Below are 23,819 nucleotides of genomic sequence, written 5' to 3'. Positions count from 1 at the left end.
GAACTCAGTAAAAATATGAACAGGAGAGACCAGGTAGTAGCCTTACAAAGCTGAGAAAAGAAAAACTTGGTGCTGAAAAACTGAAGATGTACCTGCAGATCGGATAGGTTTCCGGTTACAGCACACTATCCTTCAGGTCATTCTCCCGAATCAGATTTCTGACAGCTGAGAATGTTTACCTGCAAAATTCCAAAGGAACGCTTCCAAGCGCCGTAAGGTGCAGGTTTTTCCACAGGTAGGTTTGTGGCATTCTTGGAAGGTAAGAGCTTTCTCTTGTCCCAGGAAACAGTTTTGATAAATCCAAATTTTCTTTAAAAAGGCAACCTCCCCACCTCCACCCCCGCAGGCTTTAACTTTAAACAAGTGCTAACCTTGTCCACCAAAACAGTGTCTGAGTTTAGGGGAGAGAACTGCCAAAGCAGCCTCTTCACGTGCATAATCCTACAAAACAGGATCACCTTCATCATTCGCAAACTTCATTTCCCTCAGTTAGGAAAGCAGTAGCCATATCAGAGTCAGAAACTGACAGTGAATGTGACAGGGATGGGGGGACTCTTGCAACCCTTATGGTTGGAGGTCTACACAACAAGACAGTAAGTTGGCTCAAACTCCTAAGGGAGAGTAGAATTACACCCTGCCTAAACAGGAGGCATTGGGAGGTCCCTTGGAAATGGGAGGCGGGTCCACACGGTTTAGATCACCACTTTCCTGGACCTTTACAGCACACCCCTGCAGCCAAGCACTTCCAAAGTACCAAGGGGAACGCCGAAATCCATGACCTTTGTTCAGGGGGTTGGTTCATGTGGCTTCCCATGTCAAATTACCTCTTCCTCCATGGAATCTAATCTTGGATCTGTTGGTGGTTCAAAGGCCTTCCTTTCAGCCAGTCAGAAACATTCCTGTTTTGACTCACAAGATGCCTCTTCCTTAATGGCCATAACCTAGACAAGTGTCTGAACTGGCAGCCCATCTTGCAAGGAACCTTTCTGATCCTTCACAGGAAAAGGTACCTTTGGCCACAAAAGGGTGAATCGTCAGCTTACTTCAGATATGTTTCAGAATGCCAAACTAATCTATACCACAGCCTAACCACCTTGATTTCCAAAAATAACAAAAACAGGATGGCAGCAGAGATTACATCCCTGGCCATAAGTTTTGAGAATGACAAAAATAAAATTTTCACAAAGTCTGCTGCCTCAGTTTTTATGATGGCAATTTGCATATACTACAGAATGTTATGAAGAGTGATCAGATGAATTGCAAAGTCCTTTGCCATGAAGATGAACTTTATGCCAAAAAAACTCAAATTTCCACTGCATTTCAGCCCTGCCACAAAAGGACCAGATGACATGAGACAGTGATTCTCTTGTTAATACAGGTTGACAAGGTCAAGGCTGGAAATCACTCTAATGCTGATGGAGTTAAAATAACAGACTGGAAGCTTTAAAAGGAGGGTGGTGCTTGAAATCATAGTTTTTCCTCTGTTAACCATGATTACCTGCAAGGAAACACGTGAGGTCATCATTGCTTTGCACAAAAAGTGATACACAGGCAAGGATACTGCTGCTACTAAGATTGCACCTAAATCAGCCATTTATCAGATCATCAAGAACTTCAAGTAAAGAGGATCAATTATTGTGAAGAAGGCTTCAGGGCGTCCAAGAAAGTTGATTCAGCTGCAGGATCAGGGCACCATTAGTGCAGAGCTTGCTCAGGAATGGCATGAGGCAGGTGAGAGCCTCTGCACTACCCACGTGTAAATAAAATGAAACAATTGCTGTGATGATCAAAATGAGTCCTCATGCACACAGGGCGTTAGAAAAAACGAGCAGCAAAGCCACTACTAACGCCAGGAAAAAGCAGCAGTAAAAACAAATTTTTAGTAGCTTTTTGCATTGGTGTTGATGTGCGTTTAGCCGCTCTAGCTTTTAGCAGTGTTTCTCTGCCTCTATTCAAAATCAATGGTTCCCTATGAGAGTCGTCTTAACTGATCTGACTTTCAGTCCAAAATATAGAGAAAAAAAAAAACCACTAAGTATATTTGGCACTTCATCGTTGAAGAACAAACTATTATCAATTTCATTCATTTATATTCTTCTGCAATGAACTGCACTATGTAAAGCATGTATGTGTTTACAAATTGTAATTTATTTTATTTTACTGGCAAATTTATATAGCACTTAATTTTTAGATACACTTCAAGAGTCTGCGCAACACCAATTTTCACACTGTTATACAGGCAGGTGTGAGTGCATGCAGAGTGAGAAGACTTTTGGAGGATGGCCTGGTGTCAAGAAGGGCAGCAAAGAAGCCACTTCTTTCCAGGAAAAACCATCAGGGATAGACTGATATTCTGCAAAAGGTACAGGGAATGGACTGCTAAGGAGTGGGGTAAAGTAATTTTGTCTCATAATTCCCCTTCTGATTGTTTGCCCATCCGGAAAAAACCTTGTCCGGAGAAGAAAAGGTGAGCACTACCATCAGTCCTGTGTCATGCCATCAGTAAAGCATCCTGAGACCATTCATGTATGGGGTTGCTTCTCAACCAAGGGAGTGGGCTTGCTCACAATGAATAAAGAACAAAGCCAGGAAGAAAGAATGGTACAAAAACATCCTCCAAAAGCAACTTCTCCCAACCATATAAGAACAGTTTGGTGACGAACAATGCCTTTTCCAGCATGATGGAGCACCTTGCCATAAGGCAAAAATGATAAGTGGCTTTGGAAACATCAAAATTGTGTGTCCATGGCCAAGAAACTCCCCAGACCTTAACCTCATTGAGAATGTATGGTCAATTCTCAAGAGGCAGGTGAACAAAAAAAACCCCTACAAATTCTGACAAACTTCAAGCACTGATTATGCAAGAATGGGCTGTCATCCGTCAGCATGTGGCCCAGAAGTTGATTGACAGCATGCCAGGGCAAATTGCAGAGGTCTTGAAAATGAAGGGTCAACACTGCAAATATTGACTTTGCATAAACTTAAAGCAATTGTCAGTAAAAGCCTTTGACACATATGAAATGCTTGTAATTATACTTCAGTATACCATAGTAACATCGGACACAAAAACCTAAAAACACTGAAGCAGCAGACTTTGTGAAAATACTTGTCACTCTCAAAACTTTTGGCCACCTTCTGTAGAGGAAAATAGTTTGGGCTTTAACGTTCACATCCTAAAATTTTTTAAAACTCTTTAACCCTTAACAAAAAAAGTGTCAACTCCCATAACATATTAAACCTAATAATAAATCACAGGTCCAATTTAAATCATAGTGAAAAGAATATTGCATCTGAAACCCAACCTTTTTATGTGTGCTTTCATCTGAAGAGCTCTCATCACTGGATACAAACTCTTTACTCTTAACTGTGTTTGTTTTAACAGGTGTTTTAGCAGGAGAGGCAGCCTTCCCAGGTTTTTTCTTCTCAGTCTTTTCAGATGTTTTCTTTTCTCCTTTTGACTTCTTCTCCCTTATTGAAATAGCGGGTTAAATATAGTAAATAATTTGGTGACAACAGGGCTATTGTACCCTTAAAAAAAGCAAACATATCTCACTTTTTGGAAACTTCAGGGGGTGGGGCATTTTTATTGTACTCTTTCATTGCTTTCTCATAGTCACGTTTTGCTTCCTCCGCTTTACGGTCCCATTCCTGTAAAACGAAAATAAGAGTATTACCATATGCAATTTCCCTTAGAATAGACCTACACTCAAATATTAAACACAATCCTGTAGGGGTGGATAAAGTGTAACAGAACAGATAAAGGATTTCTATAAAAAGGTAGGAAGTTCAGCTAATATGCTGAAAAAAATTATTTCACACATCGAAGCACAACTGGACTGCAGACATTAAAAGGAAATACAGTCTTGTTACAAATAGCATTTACTTTTCTGCGGAATTTTACTGATAAAAAGCTGAGTTAGACTTACTGGTAAATCCTTTTGAGAGTCTTCCAGGACAGCCCATGAGACCTAGGGCTCCTCCTACAGGACAGGAAACACGTTAACCCCCACCGGATAAAAGGGCAGTCCTTCAGGCCCCTGGTCAGTATTTCTCAAGAACCGTAGGACGTACCTGCAAAACATATGCATATTACACAACTCAAGACATAACCGGGTGGGAATCCGGCTGTCCTGGAAGACTCTCAGAAAAGGAGTTACCAATAAGTCTAACTCAGCTTCTCTCCAAGCATCTTCCAGGACAGCCCATGAGACAATGAGCCAGAACTTACCACTCTAGGGATGGACAACTGCCTGAAGGACCTTACGACCAAACGCCTGCTCCTGAGAAGATAGTAAGTCCAGGCGATAATGTTCAACGAAGGTCGAAAAACTGGACCATGTGGCAGCCTTGCATATTTGTTCCAGTGAGGCTCCAGCCCTTTCAGCTCAAGACGCAGACAAGGTTCTTGCGGATTGACAAAAGGCGGAGGAATCTTCCTAACGTTGTAGGATTCTGAAATAGTTTGCTTTATCCACCTAGCCAAGGTGGCTTTGGATGCTCCCTTTCCCTTGTGTGCTCCTGAAAAAAAGAGAACAAACAAGGCGTCTGTTTTCCTAAAGTTCTTGGTGACTTCTAGATAGACCAGAAGAATGCTAATGTCTTAAAAAAACAGAAAATTTAATTTCTGTCGCCCTTCGGCGTGCTGCAAAAGGTTGTCAGTACAATATCCTGCGGTCTGTGGAAAGCAAAACTCCCGGATCTGTCTTTAAGACAATCCAATCCTCCAAGATTGTGAGGAAAGGCACTCTAACTAAAAGGGCTTGTAACCCTAAAAACTGAGGTAATAGCCACAGGGAAAATTGTCTTTAGGGTAAGTCATTAACCACTTCCCGACCGCCGCACGACTATATACGTCCTAAGTTTGAACGGGGATATCGTTGTTATGGCAGCAGCTAGCTGCCATAACCCCGGTATCCCCGTTTTCGTGCGGCGGCCGGCTTTCAGATAAAAGTGGTCCCTGTGGCGGATTCGCTGCGAGATCACTTTTATCGGTGGCAGGAGAGGCCCCCCCAACCCCCCCCCCGCCGCGATCCGGTGCCCTCCGCCGCTTACCGGAGCCGGCGGAGGCGATCGCGTCCTTCTGCGTGGTGTGTCTGGAGACGAGTGAGGCCAAGATGGCACTCACTCGTCTCCATGATACTGCTGGGCGGAAGCGACGTCAAAACGTCACTTCCGTCCACGCCTCTTAAAGGCATATTTTTTCAAATGTCATTTTTCTAAATGACTTTTTTTTTTTTTTTTTTTTATTGCATTTTAGTGTAAATATGAGATCTGAGGTCTTTTTGACCCCAGAGCTCATATTTAAGAGGTCCTGCCATGCTTTTTTCTATTACAAGGGATGTTTACATTCCTTGTAATAGGAATAAAAGTGACACAATTTTTTTTTTTTTTTTAAACAGTGTAAAAATAAATAAAATATTTTAAAATAAATAATAATAAAAAAAAATTTTTTAAAACCCCCCTGTCCCGACGAGCTCGCGCGCAGAAGCGAACGCATACGCGAGTAGCGCCCGCATATGAAAACGGTGGCCAAACCACACATGTGAGGTATCACAGCGACCGGTAGAGCAAGAGCAATAATTCTAGCCCTAGACCTCCTCTGTAGCGCAAAATATGCAACCTGTAGAATTTTTTAAACGTCGCCTATGGAGATTTTTGAGGGTAAAAGTTTGACGCCATTCCACGAGCGGGCGCAATTTTCAAGCATGACATGTTGGGTATCAATTTACTTGGCGTAACATTATATTTCACAATATAAAAAAAAATTGGGATAACTTTACTGTTGTTTTATTTTTTTATTCAAAAAAGTGAATTTTTTCCAAAAAATGCGCGCTTATAAGACCGCTGTGCAAATACGGTGCAAAAAAAAGTATTGCAATGACCGCCATTGTATTCTCTAGGGTGTTAGAAGAAAAACCATATATAATGTTTGGGGGTTCTAAGTAATTTTCTAGCAGAAAAACCTGTTTTAAACATGTAAACACCTAAAATCCAAAACGAGGCTGGTCCTTAAGTGGTTAAACTGCAATATCCTCCAGGGGCTCAAAAGTGAAGTCTACCAGACTGAAGCACCAGTGACAGGTACCAGGTAGGACAACTTCTAACAACTATCAGCCTGGACCTAGATATTAATTTAAAGAATCTAGCTACAGTGGGATTTTCCAAGAGAGAACACTGGAGAAAAACACTGATAGCTGTCACTTGTACCTTTAAAGTACTAAAAGAGAAAGACCTCTGTCGACACCCTCTTAAAACAATTCCAAAATTGAAGGAACATTATGAGTTAATCTTTGGTTTTCATATAACCTTGAGTTACATTTCTTCCAAACCTCTGAATATATAGCTCTAGTAACTGGCTTTCTGCAGTTAACCAGGGTCTCGACTACCTTGTCTGAAAATCCCTGGGCGCTTAGCATCTTTTCTTCAGATACCAAGCCGTCAAGTTTAAGGAAGCCACCTGTGGGTGCGACACTGAACCCTGAGACAATAGCTCTTGTTTCTTTGAGAGGCTGAGTGGAGGTTCTGCGACTAGAGTCTGCAACAGCAAAAACCATGGACTCTTGGGCCAAAAAAGGGGCTATTAAGATGAGATCTAGAATTAGCGTAATCAGCAGGAAGGCGTAACAGAGGCTGAATGGCCAAGGATTCACTAGAGCATCTATCTCAAAAGGCTGGTGTTCAAAAGGTGAGCATCGTTCCAACGATTGATTTGCCGGATTCAGGGGAAAAAAAATTTGCGAAAAGATCTGCTTCAGGAGATCCCCATAGATACCTAGTTACATAGTTAGTAAGGTTGAATAAAGACACTAGTCCATCCAGTTCAACCTGAGTGAGTGTGGGTGCGTGTCTACAATTATCCCTATTTTTTTAATGTAAGGTACCCATATGGGGCCGTCAATTTACGCAGCGCTCCACATACGCATCCCACACTCACATCGGTCCCTACCCTCAAGGAGCCCACAATCCAAGGTCCCCAACTCACATGCATATACTAGGGCCAATTTTGGACAGATGCCAATTAACCTACCAGCATGTCTTTGGAGTGTGGGAGGAAACCGCAGTACCCAGAGGAGACCCACGCAGGCACAGGGAGAACGTGCAAACTCCAAGTAGGTAGCGTCATAGTTGAGATTCGAACCAGCAACCCTTTTTACTGCTAGGTGAGAGTGCTAACCACTACACCACTGTGCCGCCCAACGGCCCATCTGTCGGTAAGTTCTGCAAAGATTTCCGGATGAAGGGACCAATTGTCCTGACACACCTGGTAGCCAGACAGTTTCGTGTCCCCTTCAGGTGCACTGCTGTGAAGCCAGATTCCCCTCTGCCCATAAGATTCTCCTGGGCTATAGATTGAAGTGGTAAATAAAGAATACCGCGCTAACACAAATCAACTTCAACTTCTACAAATAAGCTGCAGCTAGAAAGTGAGATACACACCAACAAAAGCAACAAGAAATAAAGCTGTGCTATAATAATATTGTGAAAATCATATACAGCGATTATATGAGTGAATAAAAAATATTAATGAAAAAAGATCATTTAAATTGGGTCATATGAATGAAACCACTATAATAACGTGAATAACCATATACAGTGATGGTGTGAATGAAAAAAATAAATAAAAAAAGGACAATAAAAGCTGTAAACAAGTTCGTGGGGGAGGATAATTGAAAAAACACCATATGAAGAGTCAGTCCATAAATCACCAGGAGATAAACCGGGGCGGTTTAAAACACCAAGGGACTAGTGCACCTTCACCAGATTGCAAGCTTACCAGAAAGCAAGCTTTTGAAAACCTGTGACTGTAACCCAGCCAGGGTTCTTTATCCAGAGTAGCAACAATGGCACCTCCAGGTAGTTGACAGGCCACTGCAAGCTTCAAGGTGAGCGATCACAAGAGCTCAGATCACAGATATGTCAGGCAGTTACCCAAAATGAAGAGGAACTCATAACAATATTCAAATTTAATAGTTAAAGGTTGCACTTACATGGTTATAAAAGTAACAAGGTAAAAAAGCCAGCTGGCAGAACAAGCGAATACCCCTCCACTGCAAGGATAGCGCGATGACGTCAGCATGTCCAACCTCCCGACGCGCGTTTCGTCATAAAATGTTGTCTTGGGCCTGCATCCGCTGCCTGTGCAGGTGCTGCAGAGGAATCAATCCTTCCCCTCTGGTGGTCCACAGCCTCTGCTGGGTCTTCACCTTTTGAACACCAGCGTCTCCTGTTCACGCTGTATGGAGACTGGAACCAGCATCTCTGGCGCCCGCCGATGTCGTCATCTGCCTCGGAAGTAACCCCGCCAGGTACTTCCTGTGAGCCAGCTTGGAGCGCAGTAGCCCCCCCCCCCCCCCCCCCCCCATGCACTGCGGCTTCCTCTTTCCCCTGCACATACCAGCAATTCTGTCGGCAGGGAAAGCACGCCGCTAAGAGCAGGGGACAGCAACAACCCACTCACCCGGTGGAGGTGCCGCACTGGTGGAAGAGAACCTAGAAAATTTCCCCAACCATCAGGAGCAACGTTCATGAGACTAGGAGAACCAGGTTCCAGGAAACATGTTACCCCCGCCTGAAGGAAACACTAATACTGACATGGAGCCTGGACGACCACCTTTTTATCCGGTGGGGTTTAATGGTTTTCCTGTCCTGGTAGGAGGAGCCCTAGGTCTCATGGGCTGTCCTGGAAGACGTGTGGAGAAATTTTGCCAAGAAAGTGTCATCACCCCAGAGTTCAGGCCAATAGCCAGTATTTGAGGATCATTGGCAAAGTGTGCCAATCCCTCTCCATTTTATCTAAAACTTAAAAAAAAAAAAAATTGCATTTAGTTATACTTTAACCATTTGAGTATGAGCCTGCAATACCGCTTTATTACCAGGCCGTTTTTCACTGTTGTGATAGTTTGACAATTACTCCATCATGCAACAATGTACCCAAATTAGTTTTAACATTTTTTGGAAACCGATATAGGTTTCTTTTGGTGGTCTTTAATAACTGCTGCTTGAAAAAAAGAAAAGAAAAAAGTAGACCAAAAATGTTGAAATTTACTTTTTCCCTTACTTTGTTAAAATAAAAATGCCAGAATAGTACAAAAACCCCAGAAATTACCCTTTTTTTTGGAAAGTAGACACCCCAGGGTGATCTAATTTTTTTTTTTGCAAATAAAGAAGCATGCTAGTACTGAGGGGGCTAAAATGGAGCTTGAGAATGGTGCATTAGATACATTAAGGCTACTTTCACACTGGGGCGTTGGCGGTAAAGCGCCGCTAAAATGTTTTCTTTTAATGGGCAGGGGCGCTATAGGAGGGTGTATACACCGCTCTTACAGTGCCTCAAAGATGTGGCTTGCAGGACTTTTTTTTTGGCATCCTGCCAGTGCACCGCTCCAGTGTGAAAGCACTGGGGCTTTCACACTGGAGTGAGAAGAGAGGCTCTTTACAGGCGCTATATGCAGGCGTATTTTTAGCGCTATACCGCCTGTAAAGCACCTCAGTGTGAAAGCAGTCATAATGTACTAGTAATACTGTAATGTTCTAGCACTAGACCCCTCCTCTGTAAAGCTAAACATGTACCCTGTAAAAAAATTTAAAGCGTCGCCTATGGAAATTTTTAAGTACCGAAGTTTGGCGTCATGCCATGAAAATGCGCAATTTTAAAGCGCGACATGTTGGGTATCTATTTACTCCGCGTAACATCATATTTCACATTATACAAGAAAAAAATTGGGCTAACGTTACTGTCTGGTTATTTTTTAAATCCTGAACCTTTTTTTTCCCCCAAAAAAAGGAGTTTGAAAAATTGTTGCGAAAATACCGTGCAAGATAAAAAGTTTCAACGACCGCCATTTTATTCCCTAGGGCAGCTGTAAAAAAAATATATATAAATGTTTGGGGGTTCTGAGTAATTTTCTAGCAAAAAAAATTATCATTTTTACATGTAGGAGAGGAGTGCCAGAATAGGCCCGGTATGGTAGTGGTTAAAGAATCGGTGAAGCTGTGCAAGACTGGTCTCAGCACTCTACTCTCCCTCTCTTCCCTTGCCCCTGGCTCTGTGTTAACATTAGAGTGTAAAAAGCTGATAAGCTGTCAAATCATTTATTGGAAGCAGAAAGCATGTAAAAGCTTGTTTAGCATATGTAAAGATTAGAATGACAACAGCCTGGTCAATGTTTAGATTGAAGTTTTTTTTTTTTACCTCTTTCTTCTCCTTGGACATACCCTTCCATATTTCGCCAGCTTTCTTAGACAGATCAATAATGCTAATCCCGGGATTATCACCCTTTATCTTCTCACGACTAGCATTTAACCACAACATATATGCTGACATTGGGCGTTTAGGTGCTGCGGGGTCTTTGCCTTTCTTACCCTTGAAAAGAGAAATTATTATTAAGAGGCCTGTTACAGAAGCCAGCCTGAGCAGCCAGTATGTAATATTCATACAATTACCTCTGGTTTCTTGCGTGGCTTCTTCTCTTTACTAGGTTTGGATACCTTGGGTTTTTTTGCTGGCTTTTCCTTATCCTCATCACTGTCAGCACTGGAAGAGCTTGCTGACGGATTACTGTCAAACCTATATAAGCAGAAGGAACATGGGCTCAGGAAAAAGTGTGGCACACTAGCAATTGGGAGACCAAATCAATCCACTGTCCAGAACAGTGGTGGTCAACTTTAAAAAGATAGAGGGCCTTAAATGTGGTCCCCAACACCTCCAAAGGGCCACACAAAAGCTGCACATTTTCACATCTCAACACCCAAAAATGTTGGTCCTGCTGCATTTTTTGCAGTGTATTGTAATGCACACTCTAATAGGGAGTGCAATAATCTCCCAGCATTGGTGTCAGTGAATGGGTTGAAAGGGTTATTAACCCCCAGCATTGGTGTGAGAGTGCAATAACAATCCCCAGAACTGGTGTCAGCGAGTTTAATATTAAGCCCAAACATCTATGTCAATGGAGTTCAATAATAACCGCCTGCATCATTGTCAATGACTGCATTAATAACCCCAAGCACTGGTGTCAGCAAGTGCAATAACCCCCAGTATTGGTATCAGTGAATGCAATAATAATCACCAGAACTGGTGTCCGTAGTATTAAACTCCCCAGACACTGGTTGTCAGTGGCAGTGCAATTTACCCATCCCCACCATAGGTAGTCAGTGGATGTGAGAGCTAACCCCTCCACATTGCTGGCCACTGTCAGTGGAATTTAACCCCCCTCCCGCTTTGCACTGCTGGTCACTGGCAGTGAAATTTTACACCTACCCACCACCCTGCATTGTAGTCAGTGGCAGTGAAAGTAAACCCTGGCCATAACAGTGAACGTTGACCCCCGTTGGTGAACACTTTTTTATCACACTCTAAGCACCGCACTGCAATGCTGCTTTGTCTATGGTGTCCAATAGCTTGTTGTGCACGAGGGGTCTAGAAGGTATATATGTGCTGAAAGTTTAAATAACTTACTCTTCTGCAACTTCGTCTTCTTCTTCCCCTGGGTTAAATGATTCGTCTGCAAAAAAACAGGAAAGTCTAAGCTAGGCTGGGAAGCCTGAGTCTTCCAAAAAAAAAAAACTGCATGAAAGTCTCAGTACAGTAGAGTTGCTGGACAAAATGTGGAAGATAGGATAGACAGCTTGATCAACAACAAACATCTGTCAAGCAAACTAAAAAATATGGGAACAAAGCTAAAAACATAAAAGCTATGGTGACTTAAAGAGGAGGTCCACTTAAACAAAAAATATTAAAAGCCAGCAGCTACAAATACTGCAGCTGCTGACTTTTAATAAATGGACACTTACCTGTCCCAGCGATGTCGGCAGCCGAAGCCGATGGATTGCTCGTCTCTCGGCTGCCCCCACCGCCATCCTCGGTCAGGGAATCAGGAAGTGAAGCATCGCAGCTTCACTGCCCCGTTCCCTACTGCGCATGCGCGAGTCGCGCTGCACGTCTACACTGGTCCCCGTTGTGTTGTGGGAACTGTGTACTTCCCAGAACACAACGGGGATGGGTGGGCATTTGCGGCTAGCTATTCCTGGAAGTGGGTGCAGATACCTGTATTATACACAGGTATCTGCACCCCCCTCCACCCTGAAAGGTGCCAATTGAGGCACCGGAGGGGGGGAGGAATCCGATGAGCGGAAGTTCCACTTTAGGGTGGAACTCCGCTTTAAGACTTATGCCAGGTACACACGAGCTAAAAATGGTCGGTTAGGCAGGGACCAGCCGACTTTCGGCGCGTGTGCAAAAGCTCCCTGTCCGACAACGGGTCTCACGACCCGCTTCTGGTGAATGGGCACTGGAAAGCCAGCATCCGATCAGCTGACTGGTGGTGGCGGTCCCCCTGTCAGAACACAATAGCACAGCAGGAGAGATCGATGTACCAACATCGCTTGTGTTCATACAGCAATCTATCAGTTTTTTTACGCTCAGCCTGCCAAGTTGAATAAAATAAAAATTTATAGTGTGCACCAGGCTTTAAACTGACCACTCACCAAGTAGATATTTAAAAGGATGTTTGTACTAACATTCAGGCTGGGTCCACTAATTGGATGCGGGGGTTTCTCTGCATCCAATTCACATTGCAGGAGATTGTGACCGGCTCTCAATGGAGCCGGTTCACACCTCTCCGGATGCAAAATGCACAGGAGTCCTATGCATATTTTGGTCCATTTCAGGTCCCAATTCAGCCAAATATTTGCGCTGAAATCAAATCTGAACCAGTGAATGTAGACGCACCAGACCCCCTGCTGTGAGCCGCTCCGCGCTCTAGTATGAACTCAGCCTCATACAAAAATTATCAGTACATTTAAACTATATTTGTAAAGTACTTATAAAAGTTTGCATATGACTTTGGAGTGAATAGACTTTTCGCAAACAAAAATATTAATCTCTGCACCAAACAAATTTATAGCATAAACTTTAAACATGTTTCCCCACCGGATTCATCTCCAGAGTCATCCGAGTCAGCATTCTCTCTAATTTTTCCTTCTTCCTTCATCCTCTCCAGGTAGGCATCATGATGCTGTTCATCATCTGAGTCCGCATAGTCATCATACGCCTGCTTCATGCCCTGGGGGGGGGGGGGGGGGGTGGGGGGGGGGGGGGGGGTGGGGGGAGAGTTGAACAAAAGAGGTATGGAATGCAAGGCAACATGTAGTTCAATAACAGCACATCTACTAATAGAGGCTCCTACTTTGAACCTAAATTTGTTTGCTAACAGAGTTGTCACATCTAACACATCCTCTTTGTTAAAGCAGTGCAATTAAAAACCCCACTATAGGTTATGTTTTTTCCATTAAGGTGAAAAAACACCTGGCAGTCACCAGCCCCCCAGCCCCCGTTTTACTTACCTGAGCCCCTTCATCTCTTCGGTGAGGATATGCTGTCTCTCTCCACAGGGTCCCGGCTTTACAATCACTTTAACAAAACGGTCACCCGTAAAGCAGAGTTTGACTTTTTTTTATAACATTCATTACCCCGTGACAGTCACTGCTCATTCTTTAACAATTGGCTATACTGAAGTGTCCCGTTTATGTTAGTTGTGCAGCATTGTTTTCTTACTTTGATCTCCTTATACACAGGTCGGCCATGTTGACTGTGGGCATCTGAAGCCCATTGGGTGTCTCTTCTGGGATTAGGTGCATGCTGGCCACCCAGCATGCACCTCCCGATCTCCCCCATGGACTCCTGGGACACAGCAATCCCAGGAGCCGATGTAAAAGAGGAAATGATGTACCTTGCCGTGGTGAGGTAAGACGAAAGTCCAGCTTGAAGACATTATATAACAAAAAAAAAAACAAAAACACAAAATTATATCCAAAAATTAGTGGGGCATGGGGGTCCTCTCTTATTCAACACATAGTTGCGTTTTTGCCTGGAACTCCGCTTTAACGTGACCCTGGCCCTGACACTTGCCTAGAGTCTCACTTTTTTTTCCAATGGAGGTCCTCCCACAACATATGGACTATCTCAGGATCCGGCTGACACTCTCCTACTCCTCAATTTGCTTCTAATTATTACCCATTGCTATGCTCTATATCTGCCCTTATGCAGTCCTGGCAATTCCCGTACCTATCATGGAAAGGTCGTACTAATTCTGTGAAAACTACTATCTTGCCTAAACTTTTATGTTACTTCTGCACACTACCGGTGCGAGTTTCATCGTATTTTCTCTGTTTGCTCCCAAACAGAATCTTCCGATTTATCTGGGCTAATAAACACCCCAGGATCTCCAAAGCGACCCTTATGATACATAGGCTACATGGGGGTCTGGTTGTCCCCAATATCGACAAATACTACTTGGTCTGCCCAGATTGCTCAATTATCCCCGTTTCATGACTGATATTCCTTTGTGGGTTCTCTTACCCAACTGCGCCCCCATCACCATGCCAAGCCTCCTTTGGCTCCCTTATAATCTTCACCCTTCGACTTTGAGGCCACTCACGCATCATAACTTACAAATTTGGGACTCCGTGCGGTACTCTGCCTGCCTCATATCGCCCTTTCTGCCTCTGCTCCCAATCACTAACAACCCTCTTTCCCCCAGGCCTAGTCCAACCACAGGCATTCTCTTGGTGGGTCGCTAATGGACACTCACAGGATTTCCTAACCGTCAGATCTCTTCCCATGTGGGCCTCGTTTCGGAAGACCCATGACATACCAGAAGCAGAGCTCTTCTGCCATCTCCAACTTCAGCACTGGCTCACCTCGCTGCGCAGGACTTGTATGCACACGTTCCAGCAAACTGCATTTGAACACACCTGCCTGCACTCTTCGGGATCCCAAGACCTCATATCTCAGCTCTCTATGCTTCTCTGAATTGTTCACGCTTCACTTCTTTCACCTATGTAGTTCAGTGGGAACAAGACTTGGCGACCGAAAAAGACTTGGCGAACTGGAGCGGGGCCCTTATCTTCTGTGGCCAAATGCTCATTTAATACAGCCACCATGGAGGCGGCATAAAAGGTGCTCCTACATTGGTAAAGGGTCGCTGCTTACATTGCCCATGCCAATTCATCCTACAGTGACCACTGTTTCTGGGGTTTTGGCCATCTGGGTGATGTTATAGAAGGGTCCTAGACTAGGTCCACAAACATATCATTGTTCAGCATGAGATTTCCTTCAAAACAGATATAAACATGCCAGGTCTCCAATGTCTAGGTTACCTAAGAGGAATAAGGGGTACCAGTGGTTTTCCAAATGACCTGACATAGGGGTGTCTGGACTTGAAATGTTACAAATTATCTGAGGAAACTAAATATGTCCACATAATGGCTGTGCTATTACTTTGGAAGTTATGAAACATGCTGAAATTTCATACTTATTCCACTGTTTAAGCTTTATGTGCACTAAAGTATTTACGAATGGTGTCTGCTGGTTCTCTGAATTGAGAGGGTGACAGTTTTATGACAGGCCTGGACATCCTGCCAGGCAGACATGAGCGATTTTTACAGACCTAGCCTGATTCTGCTTTCTCTGTTGAGATAACCGTTCCTTTGAAGTCTAAAACTATGAACTCCTGAGCACAAGAGAGGAGGGAGTGAGTTCAGATTTTTCTGTAATATTACTGTTAGCCAAGCTGTCATGGCTGCCCTAAGGTTCTCAAACCACATGGCCACTAGCTACAGCTTTTGCGATATCATCTCCTATCTATTTTTGTCAGCCAAAAAGAACAATTGCCCAAGCCTGGAAAAAACAGGGGGTGAGAGATCGCATGACCCTGTTGATGCTTAACAGATGTCAAGCATCCGCAATGACTCTCCAAGTTCCTCAAAATTTGGGAGCATATGCAGTCATATGCCTTTCCTACCCCCCCCCCCCCCCCAGCCAGTTTGGCCCACCTGTGACTGACAGTCCTGTGCCCTTACCTTCTCCCCATTTCTCGGCCTCTACCCTACTGGCCTCCCTTTCTTCCCTACTCCTATCCCTTTTCTAGTTCTTTACTCAGTAGGTGGGTTAGCTCCTTTTCTCCAGTTTCATCTTTGCACCTCTTCTGGTTCCTGCACCTTTTTTCCTCTTCAGTCAAGTCTAGGCTGTAAATTGCACTACCTTTTGGATAATGGTCGGTCCAGGGGATGCCCCATATTTATGAGGAACCTCTCAGGGACCTCTTAATCCTTATGGTTTCATGAACATTTCTATTTACTGTTGTGTTAGAGGTGCAGTGGACAGATCAAAATAAGGGGCAACAAATTAGAGACGTATGTTTATGGCAAAACATGGTGACACGCCAGGAATGTGGAAATGCAAGCAAGCATCCTTGGAGGGTTCACCGAGGCTTGAAGGTCTCCCAGATGATGGGAAGCCAGCGGATTCCACACAGATGTTTTGTACCTGGAAGAAGAAGGTGTGGGGAACCTTTTAGATACAGTACTGGGCAGATGCCTCATTTGGCTTTGGGTATGAACGGTTTAAAGTGGTAGCAAAACTTGCAGGAAAAAAAACGAATACTTTCCCCTGCCAGGGTAATAGCATAATGTGCTAGTATGCATTGTATACTAGCACATTATGAAAGATTTACCTTAAAAACGAAGCCCTCCAGCAGCACGATGTGACCACTGACAGGGTTTCTATCTTAACACGGTTTTCCTTCCAGGTCCGCAGGCTCCCACCATTTGAATGGCCGAGATGCGATGACGTTACTCACGAGCAAAAAACAGTGAATATCTACTAAATGATGCACGTTTAGGAGATCTTCCTTGTACCTATCAGGTAAGCCTTATTATAAGTTTACTTGTAGGTACAAGTGTCCAAATGGTGTTTACTACTGCTTTAACTAAACCCTGAAATCCCTTCTCACCCAGGACAATGGATATCCTTTGAGAGTGGAGCTGTTAGAGTACCTTGAAGGTCTACCATCTGTGAGGGAACAACAGGAATCGGGGTGGAAGCAGAGACCAATATTTCAGCTTGTAGTCACTGGATACAACAATCTGGACCCAAACATCTGAATTGTCCTGGGACCAGATGGCCATGAAGGCCAACAAATGTTTGCCCATTGTAAAACGTGGGGGTCCCCTTCACTACTCATGGATTTAGAGGACTTGAGGAACTGGGACATACGGCCTGTTCCCACCACAAATCTGACAGGAATGCTCTGTGCATTCCTCTGCGATTCACATGCGATCCAGGTGCAGCTCAATTTCAGCCTATTTGAAGGAGCTTAAATTGCTGCAACCACACCAAGAGAAGTGCATGCACTACTAAAAAAAAAAAAAAAAAAAAAAAAAAAAAAAAAAACCAGCAACCAAATTGCATGGTGCTACTGTAACATGCATGGAATGAAGGTCTCCTGCACCGCATTCTGCAGTGAACAGCCTCTTAGAGCATAAATGAGCACCAGGCTTTGTCTTGGTCCGGGAGGCCTGAGAGAAACGAAGAGAGGGTTTTCCAGACTTTGCCTTCTTTTTCAAGGGCAAAAGGGTACCTTTCCACCCAGCGAGTTGCTTAACTCTAGGGATTTGCCTAAGAGGCGCTTTTCATCAAGTACATACACACGTTTCTTGTATTAATGCTCCACAAACTACGAGGGAGTATAGGGCTTCTAGCCCTCAAACAGGGAGAGGTAGTCTTAAAACAGGAAATGGCTGGATCCACAATAGGGGCAGACCATCTCTTCAGGAACAAATACAAAAAAAGTGTTTTTCTGGTGCAAAATGAAAGCTGAATCGACAAGGTAAATAGGGTAAAAAAAAGGGTCAAAATTAGTACACACATTGTGTGTGTGTGTATATAGGCGGCAGCTATCCTCAGAGTATAGCCAGCTTTGTGACAGACATGAAGAGGGAGAAGTAGGAAGCGCCACCTAAGTGTAGAGGTTAAAACAAGTTTACTACACAAGAATTAATAATAACTTACAAGATCATGTTTTAACTGGCACATCAAGGTAGTGACAGGCTCTTCAGAACCAAGAGGGGAATGCCAGGCTGCAGTGTCCTTCCGGGTTCCGTTTTGATCACAGCGCTGTTTGAGAGATCCTCTATGCGTCCTGTGGCCACCAGGAAGCGACAACCAACGTGGGACATGGCCGGAGATTACGTCACCAGGATGGAAGAGGCCGGGCTGAGCAGGCAAGAGATAGGCTATGCCATCGGAGCTCCAGCTCCTTCTGCAAGCCTGTTATTTAAAGTGCCTGATTAACGCCAAATAAAGTTTAGCTGTTCTAATAGGTCTTTTCTGACATTTTCTTAGTCGCATCCTACAGCAAAAGCCATGGTCCGCAGAGGGCTTCCAGAGCACCAGAGGGATCTCATTGTTAAAAGGCATCAGTCAGGAGAAGGGTACAAAAGACTTTCACAGGCATTAGATATGCCATGGAACAGAGTGAAGACAGTCATCAAGTGGAGAAAATATGGCACAACAGTGACATTACCAAGAACTGGATGTCCCTCCAAAATTGATGAAAAGACTGGTCAGGGAGGCTGTCAAGAGGCCTACAGCAACATTAAAAGGTGCTGCAGGAAAATAAAGCAAGTATTGGCTGTGAGGTACATGTGACAACAATCTCCTGTATTCTTCATATGTCTGGGCTATGGGGTAGAGTGGCAAGAGGGAAGTCTTTTCTTACGAAAAAAAAACATCCAAGCCCGGCTAAATTTGGCAAACACACATCTGAAGTCTCCCAAAAGCGTGTGGTAAAATGTGAGAACAAGAGAGCCCAAAAAATATGGGACTTTATGGGCACCGTATCAATGAGTAGACCTATGTAAAAATTCAATATAGTAATTTATTAAAGAATACTGTTAAGATCAACAACAATGAAGCCTTTATCCAACACGCGCTGTCAACTCTTGCTTGCGACGCTTCAAGACACACACACTGAAGACAGGGCAAGTTACTCCCAACTGAAGACAGGGCAAGTTACTCCCAATGGAGTGTATTATGATGCTCATTATGCCTGTTGGACTTATTTCCACAGGTTTTTTTCACTATCCATAACATTTTTCTATGTATTAGGATGTCATTTGGGGGAGGGCTCTGACTGAGCATCTGTCTTGAAGCATCACAAACAAGAGTTGAAACCGCATGCTGGATAAAGACTTGATATAGTGATAGATTTGTAGTGGATGGTGTAGCGCTACTAGAATCAATAACAGAGTCAAACATGAACTTTCAGTGCACTAGGCAGATTGTGAATCCATTCAGTTTAAAAGTCTGAATTGACAAAAGGAATAAATCTGGAAAAACCCACTTGTAAGGACACCGCCACCATCGCCCAAACACACTGCCTCTTACCCTCAGGTAGATTAAAACAAGCCTGGATATCTCTCAATATCAGCTGCGTTTCCCAAAGTTTCTCCGGTAAATCTCAAGTCAGTCTCTCTCGTCAGAGAAGCCGCTACAACCCGCAGAAGCCTTCACAGACCGACCACTCCCCCTGAGGCTGACATAGTCACAGTCTCTCAGTCTCAGGGGGAGTGGCCTGTCTGTGGAGGTTTCTGTGGGTTGTAGCGGCTTCTGTGCCAAGAGAGACCGACAGATTTACCAGAGAGACACCGGAAAATACATATCCCCCGTTGTGGAGCTGATTAGAAAGACATCCAGGTTTGCTTTTATCTACCCGAGAGAGGTGCAGTTTCTATCCCTATGCCGTTGAGAAGCTGAGAGATATCCAGGCTTGTTTTAATCTACCTGAGGGTAAGAGGCAGTGTGTTTGGGTGATGGTGGCGGTGTCCTTACAAATGGGATTTTTCAAGATTTATTCCTTTTGTCAATATGGACTTTTAAAGGGAATGGATTCACAATCTACCTAGTGCACTGAAAGTTCATGTTTGACTCTTATAGATTCTAGTAGCACTACACCATCCACTACACTATTGCGCTATCCTTGAATATTGTGTCAGCTGCTTTAATTTATATTTAATATTGAATTTATTTGTATATGATCCCTGCGCAACAAATTTGTGTTTTTATACAGTGATAGACTTGCTTAACAGACGCACTTAAGCAGGCCATACATGGTCGAATTTCAAACGAATTTTCTTTTCAAAATCAGAAAGTTTTTTTTTTTTTGTGATCCGATGATGCCACTATTGATTTTCGAAATTCGGCCGACCAAGCCTTCAATTTCAACTGATGTTGCTACAGAAAAGAATTTTCGTGGCCGGGAATCTTCTTTTCTCTCCGTAAATTTTCTTTTCTTATTACATTTATCGCACTCGCACGATTCTCCCATCAATGATTAGAAAATCGTTCATTTTTCAAAAAAATTCCAACATGTCCAATTCCTCAAATTTGATTGCCGCACGGCCGTTGCTGCAGCCCACTAATGGTATGAAATTCGTCTAAAAATTCTTAGATACGATTTTCGAAAGAAAAAGATTTCGAAATTCGAACTGTGTATGGCTTGCATTATGCTAGAGAACTCGAGCTGTGAATGCAACACTATATAGATCCATAGTCAGGCTACCATCATACTTTTCCAACCCCCTACAACCTCTCCTGTAATTGTCATACTTGAATATGTTGGAGATAGAGATGATATATATATATATATATATATATATATATATATATATATATATATATATATATATATACACACATATACATACACACATACATACACATATATATATATATATACACACACACACACACACATATATATATATATATATATATATATATATATATATATATATATATATATATACACACACACACAGAGTTTACACATCCCCATCTACATTGTGTGTTTTTATACGGATAGATAATATATTGTTTTATGCACCACCTACCTAGGTGTATCTCCATATCTGCCTATTGGGGGGGTGTTCATGCTTACCAGTGGCTCTGTCCCTTGGTCTACCTGATTCACGCATGTTTTCTGTAAGTATTTATGGTTATTTACCTCTTATGTAATATTTATGTACAGTATACTATATTTGAAGTTTGTTATAATAAAACTGTTTTTACCCCTGAACAGGGTTTTAAAGCATAAATAACCCCTCACCCTCCTGAAGAAGCGTTAATTGTCAACGTGAAACCTGTTGAGCACAGTTCATGCCATCTAGCGTGAAGCTACTCACCCCTCTACAAATATAGCTCCATATGCTCACTACCAGTGTTTGGTGAGGTTTGTCATTGTTAGACTCACCACTGTTTATATTTTGGAGGCTCCTTACCCATGTTTAGGGGGTGGGTATGCTCATCTAAAATTTGAGTTATTATTGTTGTTTTATGATGTTCCTAACATTATTCTTTAATAAATTACTATATTGAATTTTTACATCGGTCTACTAATTAATACGGTGCCCATAAAGTCCCATATTTTTTGGTCTCTTGTTCTCTCGCACTTTCCAGGGATGAGGCATAGCGTACCATCATGTCCATGGTAGCCATGCCGACATAACCCAATTTGTTTCATGTGTAAAAATGTGTTATGGTCTGATGAAACCAAGGTTGAACTTTTTGGCCATAATTCCAAAAGCAAAAACAACATTGCACATCACGAAAACACCATACCCACAGTGAAGCATGGTGGTGGCAGCATCATGCTTTGAGGCCGTTTTCTTCTGCTGGAACAGGGGCCTTAGTCAAAGTAGAGGGAATTATGAACAGTTCCAAATACCAGTTAATATTGGCACAGTAGAGGAACTACTTTCAGCATGACGACCCAAAGCATACAACCAAATCAACAAAGGAATGGCTACACCAGGAGAAGATTCAAGTTTTGGAATGGCCCAGACAGGAATCCGATTGAATCTGTGGGGTGATCTGAAGAGGGCTGTGCACAGGAGATGCCCTCACAATCTGACATATTTTGAGTGTTTTTGCAAAGAGTGGGCAAATATTGCCAAGTCCAGATGTACTATGCTGATAGACTTGTACCCAAAAAGACTGAGTGCTGTAATAAAATCAAAGCGTGCTTCAAGAAAGTATTAGTTTAAGGGTTTTTCTAAATGGAAATATATTCAGTTGAAACACAGCACCACATCCCGGAATAAAGTATGCACAAAAAAGGAAAAATGTTGGGTCTTTAAAAAAGGTTCTGAAAACCTCCCTTTGGAATAATTAGTCGTATACCATATAAAAATATAACATTCTTTTACTAAATTGGTTAAAATGGGTCTCAAAAAACATGAAGTGTATTTTTTTTTCCCCCAAAATTGCGTTTGAAAGAGCGCTGCGCAAATACAGTGCGACACAAAATATTGCAACAACCACCATTTTATTCTCTAGGGTCTCTGCTAACAAAAAAAAAAAAAATATAGATTATCTAATATTATATTATAAAATACAGATGTTTACGTGTAAGCAGTCTAACCCTTTCATGACTAAGCCTATTTTTGAAATTTGGTGTTTACAAGTTGAAATACGTATTTTTTGCTAGAAAAAAAACATTATATATATTTTTTTAGCAGAGAATCTAGAGAATAAAATGGTGATTGTTGCAATATTTTTTATCACACGGTATTTGTGCAGCGGTGTTTTAAACACAACTTTTTGGGATAAGGGACACTTTCATGAATTTAAAAAAAAAATCAACAGTAAACTTAGCCCAATTTTGTTGTATAATGTGAAAGATGATGTTACGCCGAGTAAATAGATACCAAACATGTCATGCTTTATAATTGCACGCACTCGTGGAATGGCGACAAACTATGGTACCTAAAAATCTCCATAGGTGACACTTTAAATTTTTTTTTTACAGTTACCAGGTTAGAGTTACAGAGGAGGTCTAGTGCTAGAATTATTGCTCTCGCTCCGACGAACGCGGCGATAACTCACATGTGTGATATGAACACCGTTTATATATGCGGGCGCGACTTCCATATGCGTTTTCATTGCTGCGCGAGCTCGCAGGGACGGGTGCGCTTTAAAAAATGGTCTTTTTCTTATTTATTTTATTTTTATATTTAGAAATTGTGTTTAAAAAAAAAAAAAATTTGATCACTTTTATTGCTGTCACAAGGAATGTAAACATCCCTTCTGACAGTAATACGTGGTGACAGGTACTCTTTATGGAGGGATCAGGGGTCTAAGAGCGGCAGGAGGCGGGGACGTTCCCTTACGCTCCTCCGGTATAACTGCCGAGCGGCTTTTAGCCGCATCGGTTGTTATACATGGATAGCAGATCGCCCGCTCTACAAAATGGTACCAGATGCAGGCATCATCCCGGTATAACTCCCGAAAGCAGAGTACGCGCTTCTGCGTACGCTCGGCGGGAAGGGGTTAAGTGGTCTTTAAGTGGTTAAACTGCGTCATTTACAGACTGAAGTTCTTCCCTTTGATCTAAAAGAACAAAATGCTAAAATGTCTCTCTTTATCTCCCAGCGCTGAGGAATGTTGATAAACATTTGCGGCTTTTTTTTGACAGCTCTGAGGCTCTTTTGACAGCTCTGCACTTGTTACATAGAATCGGGGAAATACTGTATAAAGATCGCGAGGGGGATTGAAGATCTTGAATTTTTTTTTTTTTTTTTTAACGATCATGCAGCTCTAATCTTTATTTTTTTTTTTTTTAGCAGAGACCCTAGAGAATAAAATTGAGATTGTTGCAATATTTTATGTCACACTATTTGCGCAGCGGTCTTTCAAAAGCTATTTTTTTTTTTTAATGAAAAAATATACTATAATGAATAAAAAAAACAAAAAAACAAAAAAAAAAAACAAAAAAAAACAACAAACACTAAACAGTATAGTTAGCCCAATTTTTTTGTATAATATGAAAGATGAGGTTTCGCTAAGAATCATGATTGACTCGTGATCTTTATTCTAAGCAAAAAAATTGTGATTCTCATTTTACCCAGAATCGTGCAGCTATAATGTAATTGTGCAGCTCTAATGAATAAATTACACACAGGTGGACTCTATTTACTAATTA

General features: G+C 42.5%; 1 protein-coding gene across 1 annotated transcript in view; it reads right to left on the bottom strand.

Annotated features, from left to right (window-relative positions):
* SSRP1 (structure specific recognition protein 1) overlaps positions 1–23,819 on the bottom strand; it is a 122,074-nt gene that overhangs the window by 8,459 nt on the left and 89,796 nt on the right. The window contains exons 10-15 of the mRNA XM_073596990.1: positions 12,929–13,061; positions 11,456–11,501; positions 10,444–10,567; positions 10,193–10,363; positions 3,554–3,648; positions 3,303–3,468 (exon numbers count right to left, since the gene is read on the bottom strand). Coding sequence (XP_073453091.1) covers positions 3,303–3,468; positions 3,554–3,648; positions 10,193–10,363; positions 10,444–10,567; positions 11,456–11,501; positions 12,929–13,061 — 735 coding nt within the window. The remainder of the gene's footprint in view (positions 1–3,302; positions 3,469–3,553; positions 3,649–10,192; positions 10,364–10,443; positions 10,568–11,455; positions 11,502–12,928; positions 13,062–23,819) is intronic.

This window comes from Aquarana catesbeiana, linkage group LG08, assembly GCF_042186555.1.
Source record: "Aquarana catesbeiana isolate 2022-GZ linkage group LG08, ASM4218655v1, whole genome shotgun sequence".
In the NCBI taxonomy this organism is placed as follows: domain Eukaryota; kingdom Metazoa; phylum Chordata; class Amphibia; order Anura; family Ranidae; genus Aquarana; species Aquarana catesbeiana.
The sequence above is the reverse complement of the archived record's forward strand: the minus strand, read 5'-3'. Positions and strand labels throughout refer to the sequence as shown.